Here is a 7,933-nt window from a genome sequence, read left to right on the forward strand (position 1 = left end):
TTTTTCTTTTAATGCTGGATTTGACATTGATAGAAACTTAAGGGTTGGGTTTTTCTTCCTTGTACTTAGTCTATCAACCCAAATAGTTAACATCTTGGAAAAATCTGGGATACATTTAAATGGAAGATAATCAATTCCTGGCATTGTTTCAGACATCCAGTGTGAGGCTGAATACTAAAAACTCAAGCACAGAGGAAAAATAGGGGCTGATGATTTATCAGTTAAGTGGCATTGTGATGGAATTCCAGTTTTCAACAGCAATAATATTCAGATATGGCCAAGTCATAGAAATGTCACCAAAACTCGTCAAGCCAACATATGTATGCCCCGCTTACGGTTTGGTAAAAGCAAGCCGAATATGATCACATTTTGAACTGCTTTTGTGGCAGAGCTGAAGAAACTGGAACAGACTGGAATTGAATGGGTGGACTCTGAAACATAGAGCATACAAGCAAAGTTCATTTACCCCTGTTGGTGACCCTCAGATTCAGTTGCCCCAACTGTCCCCAGTTGCCCAACCACTATGGGTCTCTCCACAAAAGCAGGAACTACAATGGCAAATGCTAATGACAGCATAAAGACATTATTTGACAAACTCCAAAGTACCTCTACCTTCAGAAAGAATCAAAGGAGCTTCAACATCATGTCAGAGGTTTGGGCTGCCCGAAGAAAGGTAGCACATGTGTTTTGCAGAGAATGACGATTGAAAGTTTCATAGGAGTGAAAGTTCATTCAGGTTTATTTTCTGACAGTTTCATTTGTAGCTGTGTGATTTATCAGTCATATAAACAACAAAACTCTTAAAAAGAGAAATAATTCCATTGAACAGTTAAGTGATGGAACAGTCTGCGAAGTTATGACCCTGGTGGCTTTGACATCTGATGATGGGGCCTCATCCACATCCACCAACTTCTCCATTTTAGGATAAGAGCTTGCAAAGAGTGGAGGAAAGGCCTGTAGAGATGTTCAGTTAAATATATCTTCCACGTTAAATAAATGAGGTGTCTCACATCAATTATGTATTTGCCGTGCATCCCAAATCACTCAAACATAAAGGTTAAGTCCAAGGACCAAATTATGTCCTTCCATTTCCAAACAATGATGAAAGAGAGTCAAATTCTAGGGGAGCAACGACTTTACAGACATCAAAGCCAAAACCGATCTCTCCATATCAGTCCTATGCCAATGAAGGGCTGTCAGTGACTTTTCTATCTGTTGGTCTTGCTTGGTAAATGGACTCAATTTTATACAGCGCTTTTCTACCTTAGCGGTACTCAAGGCGCTTAACACAGTCGTCTCCTTCACCCATTCACACACACAATGATGGTGGAGGCTGCCATGCAAGGCGCCAACCTACTCATCAGGAGCAATTATGGGTTCAGTATCTTGCTCAAGGACACTTTGACATGGTCACCGGGGTCGGGGATCGAACCAGCGACCCTTTGGTTGCTCGACCTCTACCCCTGAGCCATGCCGCTTTTTTGCAGTAGCCTTGCTTTTTCCCCATTAACTAATACTAATGAAATGTTCTTTTTAGAACACTTGTGACAATGTGTTCACACAATGTGAGGGATCTTCATGTTTTTGCATGTAACCAAGTCAGTATTTACTTGTCTGTTGCAATGTGGGTGATGCCATCTGTTAAATCATAATGTAGAACTGCACCAGCTTTAAACCACTTGCTTTGCAGCAGAACACTCACATTTATTGGGCAACTGTATCTGACAATCTAGTCACATACTGGGGAGGGGAACAATTCCTCCCCATTGTGCATTCTCATGTGGGATTTCAGACTTTCCTTAACTGAGAATTTTTTGCCACAAACCATGCAGGAGAATGGTTTCTCTCCAGCATGCATTCTCATGTGTCTTTTTTGATACCATTTTGAGAAACTCTTGCCACATATTGAGCAGAAGAACGGTTTGTCCCCAGTGTGTACGCTCATGTGTGATTCCAGATTCCCGTTAACTCGGAATCCTTTGCCACAAAATGGGCAGGAGAATGGTTTCTCCCCAGTATGCGTTCTCATGTGCATTTTCATATGTTCATTTTCTGAGAATCCTTTGCCACAAAATGGGCAGGGGAATGGTTTCTCCCCAGTGTGTATTCTCATATGTCTTTTCAGATTTCCCTTTGAGAATCTTTTGCCACAAACTGAGCATGGAAATGGTTTCTCCCCAGTGTGTGTTTGTATGTGTGCATCCAAACCACTCCTGTATCTAAAATCTTTACTGCATGTTGAGCACCTAAAGGGACGCTCATCCTTACTGACTTCTGTCTCAGATTCAGAAGGACCAAAGTTCACATTCCCGATGATCTCTGATCCTCTTTCAGTCTTTACTTCTTGTTCTTTTGAGCTGCAATGAGTCACTTCCTGTCCTGGGCTCAGTTTCTGAAGCAAATTCCTCCTTGAGCCAAAGGGTTCCTTGTGCTCAGAGGTAGTCGTGTTATCAGGTCTGACCCAATCATCCTCACTGACTTCAGTCTCAGCTTCAGAAGAGTCTGACATCTGGTCTTCAGTCTGGGGTTGTACAAGTGGATCTGGATCTACCTTGCTGGCTGGTTCTGGTTCTGGTCCTCCACACTCTTCTCTATCAGCTTCTGTTTTCAGAGGATGAATTGGGCTGCTGCTCAGAGACTCTTCTTTCAAGTTCTCCTCAGTTAGACTCTGGTGAAGCTGTGGGAACTGAGGTTTCTCTTCGTCCTCTTCACTCTTCACAGGGACCAGAGTGAAGGGGAACGTGGTGATATCAGCCTCCTGCTGCCCTTGAAGCTGCCCTCCCTCCTCACTGGTCCAGAGCTCCTCCCACTCCTCTTTAATGTGGGGGGGCTCTGGGTCCTGCAGCTCAGGGGGAACCTCTTCTTTAATCACCAGCAGCTGCTCCACATCTGCAGGACACAAACAGCAACATCAGAAATCTCTTCATTTGACTCTGAAACAGCGGAGCAACATTTATCCTATTCAGCTGGCGATTTATCAAAGATATCAGAGTGTCGTGCAGGTTTAATATCAGAGGTAGGGACTTGACATTATGGAACTTCTTCAGTCAAAGCTTTTTCAGCAGCACTATCTGCTTTCTCATTGCCACTCAGACCCTCATGGCCAGGGAACCAGCAAAAAAATCCACATTCAAACTCAGATGCGACAAACTCCAAAGGACTGGTGACTCTTTCGCTGCTCCACAGTCCTCACCAAGCATGAAGGGACACGAATACAATGCTCTTGTTTTGTTAGCAATAAAAAACCAAAGAGGATTTTGGCATTTATTCCATGCATGAATCAGTCTTTGCACTGCTGACTACCAGCAAGAACCTTTGTCTAACTCCAGGCTCATGGAATGTTTCATGAAGGTTGGGCTCTTGTCAATGAAGTGGCTTATAACTGCTGTCTTGAACCCCAGGAGTGTTTGTCATGCCGGGGTGGGAGCCGCCTCCCCAGATCAAGTTATCCACTTTAAAGATGCATTGTGTGGTCCTCAGGGTCTTGAGGAACAGCTGTAAGAGGAGCTGACTTTAGAGTCCAGTTGAATGTGAATCTGGGCCCAGGGTTGGGGTTTGTGAATGAGGGTGGTGCATATTTGAAATGATTTGGAAATGGGGTTCAGGAATTGTTCTTGTTGAATGTGCTTTTTAATCTGTTATGAGGTTTCAGCTCAACTTCTGGGCATTGAAAGGAGCGACACGGCAGCCTATCACCCACAAACCAATGGCCTGGATGAGGAAACCAATGACAACATAAAGATTAGTGGTTCCAGGCAGGAGGGTTCGCCAAAGAGGGTTCTCACCTCTCTGCTACCCCGGCCCCTGTAGGATGCCATAAACATTCGTCTGGCAGGAAAATCCAGGACCATTAAATGAAAGAAGCGTTGTCTGATCATGATAAGACAGAGACTCTCTCTCTGGGTGTGTGTGTGTGCGCGCGCGCTTGAAAATCCCAACATTCAACAGTTTACATCAACAAGAATGTTCCTGTGATTGAAAGGTTCTGTGTCACTGCTGAATGAAGTACAAGAGTAGGAACTGATCAACGTCCATGGAGGAAACCTGGACTCTGGGTATGAAGTGATGTCACCTGGTAACTAAGTCTGTCACAGAATTCCTCACTTAACACACACACACACACACACCAGGGTTTAACACTAACGGCGTCCCGTCATCCCGGGACTGTAATTAATTGTCATCAGGAGGATCATATTCTCCCTCGGGACGAAAAGAATTTTGAAAAAGCTAAATGGAAAAATTCAATTGGCTGGCGCGCTCACGCGTGTGTTGTCCAATGAGAAGCAGGCTGCTTGCAGCCACTGTCTGCTCTCTGCTGCTAGACTGACACAACCGTCGCCAAGTGTGTGGTGACTCAATGATGTTGCGTTGGCTGAAGCCTAAGGAGGGGCAGTCTGACCCAACCACAGTGACCCAGTAGAGCGAGCTGGAGGTGATGGCGACTCATCTCGTCCCACAGAACCTGAGGTAAGCTGTACAGAATGGCCGCCACTATTCGCGGCAACGATGCAATGCACGCAATGCTAGTTTCACACAAAGCTAGGACGCTAAGAAGCCGTGGGAATAGTGATTTTAAATAACTACATCGGGAAGAAAGATACCTTGATGGCGACTTCACCTCCCATGCATTCAGACATGTTAACGCAACCTCTGAAATGATTTGTTAGGAAGTTCACTTTCTACTAGCGACACGACCAGTAGATGTTGTTGCTTGCTTTCATCAAAAAAATGCAATCTACTCATTCCTTCATATTTATCATTGAATTGCTACATAATGCTGCTTTGCTTACATATTTACTTGCATTTTTTTTTTTTTTATTTGATCGCATTTATTTGGTTTATTTTATATGTTGCGGTCATTTTGTTCCACTGACATGAACGTACACTGAGATCCCATTAAAGCAGATGTGGACCAGACAGTGAAATGAGTCCTTGTTTGAGTTCATGTTTGAAGGGAAACAAACAAACATATTATTGTTATTATATAATAATAATAATAATAATATTATCATATTATTGTCTCAGCATCATATATTGTGTTTTTATTGAATTATCAGCAAGTGACAAATCAAAACGTTGAAATTTAAAAAAAAATAAAATAAAGACGGTTCAAAATATTTTCGAGACGCTTTCAGGACGATGGGGAAAAAAAAGTTAGTTTTAACCCTTCACACACACACACAGTTGTACACACATACACCCCCCATGTACAAACATGATGTGTAGAATGGCTCCCTGTCTGGAGTCGTCCATCTTTCCTTGCCTCTTCACTGTCATGGTCACAGCTGAGGAATCTGATTCTTCTTCTTCTTCTTCTACTCTTCTTCCAGGTGATCTCTCTGTGTGATGAATGATTGCTATCCGTTAATGCGATGATATCTGAGAGGTACTGAGGATGGCAAACTGTGACGATTGGCCAGAAACGCCACACAGGTCAGAGGTCAGTCCTCCGAGGCGGTCCAGTTTGTTATCGTAGTCGTGACATCATCCGTGATCATGTCTCTCTTCGGTGCTTCTTGATTTTGCAAAGCAAAGTTTTTTGGTACACAGAGTTGAACGTGCCCCTCTTTCATCCAAGCCCCTGAAGGCATCGTTCTGTGTAACACCGACACGATTGATTCATTTTTCTATTTTCATAACTCATCGTCGATCGTGGCTCGCGGTTGCTGCACTCTTGACCTCCCGTGAGCCTGGAGTCTCCATCCTGACCAGCAGAGAGAAGCCACCTTGCGCCCAAGAAGGGCAGCTTTTGTGGAGGCGGCCAGCAGCCTGAGATCAGACGGTAGCCAATCAATGCTTCCCTTCTCCATCCAGTGAATCTCAGCGGGAGCCACGATCGACGAGGCGGAGGCCTTGGAGGCCGTCCTCCCACCAGTTCGTTGGAGAGGCGTCGTACATCGATGGGAGAATCCAGCTGAGAACGTGAGCCGGTTACGTTTACAGCTGCCCTCCATCTATCTGTCTGTCCATCTATAGACAGACAGATAGATGGAGGGCAGCTCAAGGCTCAAGGAGAAATAGATATTTATGTTCAGAGGCTCCAGCCCCCCCCTCCCGCGACCATTTAGTAGAAGGAATAAGCGGAAGACGATGAATGAATGAATGAAAGAAAGAATGAGGATTCAGTCACGGTCCAAAGTATCGCCACCCCTCAGGAAATGTTGGTCTTGTTGTTTCAGTGACGAGGAGCTCTTGAAAATGTCCTGGTTTGGTTTCACCAAAAACCTTCACAAGAGTGAGAACTGTGCTTCTGAAGGGGTGCCAATACTTTTGGCCACGTCAGGCCGATTAATGACAGTTGACCTGATGAGCAGGAGTTCATCTGGATAGAAGGGTTTCTACATGTAACCATGGAGACCAAAGGAGCAGTTTTTTGAGGCGGTGGCATAAACAGACAGACATCGCTATCGGTTGATGCTGCTGGGAGCGACACAACACCGGTTCTCCTGGTCAGTGTGCGGGACTCACCTGCTCTGTCCAGCCTGACTCGGGGCTTCACCACGGCATCGAGCAGCAACCTCTGCCGGCGGTTCTCCCGCTCGTACTCCGCCACGGTTTCCTCCAGCAGAGCCACGATCTGCTCCGCGGCCGCCGCCAGCCGCTCGGTGAGCAGCGCTCTCAGCACCGGGACTCCAGCCGCTGAGTCTCCTTCTCCCAGCTGCAGCAGGAAGTCTTCAGCGGCGGCGAGGATCCGCTCCTGGACCGACACCCGCAGCAGCTGCGCGGCGCACATGTTGAGGTTCTACCGGCGCCACTCAGCCTTCAGGAGACAAAGACCGAGGCCGGGGCTTCACGGACTTCTCCTTCTTTCCTTGTTGTGTTCAAAGCTTCCCGCGTCTTCTTGTCGTTCTGTGAAGCGCGTATTGATGACGTATGTGGTGACGTCCAAAGCCTCGCCAGCCGGCAGTGACCACGTGACTGATTCAGGAACTGTTTCTCTGGCTTGGCGTGAGATTCTAAATCTAAAGCAGTGAAACGCCGTGGTTTCCTCCCTCTGGTTCGCGCGTCTGTTGGAGCTTCGTTACCAGAGGTGAACCAGCGAGGAAGAGCAGGTTTTCCCCGTCTGGGAACATCTGGAGTTGATTTCTCCTTATCAGCTCTGCTCTAAGTGATGACCCATGGGCGTAGACTTGGGTAGGGACGCTAGGAACACGTCCCTGCCGATATTCAGGTGTCGTCACTACCAATACAACCGCTGTCTGTAGCTTTTAGGCAATTATGATGGCACACAAAGAGTTAAATGTTGGTCTCTGCTGGAGGTCCCGCCTCTCACCTCAATATCGCTCCCTGATTGGCTGCCGGCTTCCCTCTAACTTACATGTGATTGGCTGTCGTCGCTGTCACTCCATCTGCTCCTCAAAGCTCCACTCAACCTGCTGGTGGGAGCGGATGACAGGCAGTGCGAGTTCTCTGCTACTGCGAGTGGAATCTGCCAACATGCGAGTGTGTGTGTGTGTGTGTGTGTGTGTGTGTGTGTGTGTGTGTGTGTGTGTGTGTGTGTGTGTGTGTGTGTGTGTGTGTGTTGTATAGGATTTGAAGGATGTCAAAGAATAGAAAACTGGATATAAGAGACGTCTTGAGGAGTCCAAGTTCCTTCAAGGAAGAGGCTCAACAACCCAGATACTAAATAAAAGAGAATACTTGATGCCAAAGAGATTCACTTTTTAAAGTTATTTTTAACTCTTGTTTTAATGTCTTTGTGTAGAAGAGAGCAACTGTTTAGAAACACTAATAAATGAATTTTGTGGTGGAAGTCCAATCAAAGCTCCTCTTCTAGATGATGATGGGGTTTTATGGCTCATGTTTGCTGCTCCATTTTGATTGTTGCTCTCCAGCTTCAGCTCAATAAAAACCTCTTCATCACATCAGTCCCATGTGGAGCTGCGTTGTTCCAACAACACTGAGCTCTCAGCTCATAGCAGTTCTACAATAA

General features: G+C 45.9%; 2 protein-coding genes across 2 annotated transcripts in view; both read right to left on the reverse strand.

Annotated features, from left to right (window-relative positions):
- Window positions 1-1,032: 1,032 nt before the first annotated feature.
- The window catches only part of LOC147269894 (uncharacterized), a 47,656-nt gene continuing 40,755 nt past the window's right edge, over window positions 1,033-7,933 (reverse strand). Inside the window, exon 3 of the mRNA XM_086204925.1 lies at window positions 1,033-2,194. Within this exon, the coding sequence (XP_086061051.1) occupies window positions 1,730-2,194 (465 nt within the window). The 3' untranslated portion in view covers window positions 1,033-1,729. The remainder of the gene's footprint in view (window positions 2,195-7,933) is intronic.
- LOC147269895 (uncharacterized) lies at window positions 2,229-7,073 on the reverse strand. Its single transcript, XM_086202824.1, has 4 exons — window positions 7,026-7,073; window positions 6,469-6,544; window positions 2,462-2,889; window positions 2,229-2,246 (listed from the first exon to the last, which is right to left on the reverse strand). The coding sequence occupies exons 1-4, from the start codon at window positions 7,071-7,073 to the stop codon at window positions 2,229-2,231; spliced, it is 570 nt and encodes a 189-aa protein (XP_086058950.1).

This window comes from Aulostomus chinensis, chromosome 1, assembly GCF_037954235.1.
Source record: "Aulostomus chinensis isolate RoL2024-O1b breed Wild chromosome 1, RoL_Achi_v1.0, whole genome shotgun sequence".
Classification (NCBI taxonomy): Eukaryota; Metazoa; Chordata; class Actinopteri; order Syngnathiformes; family Aulostomidae; genus Aulostomus; species Aulostomus chinensis.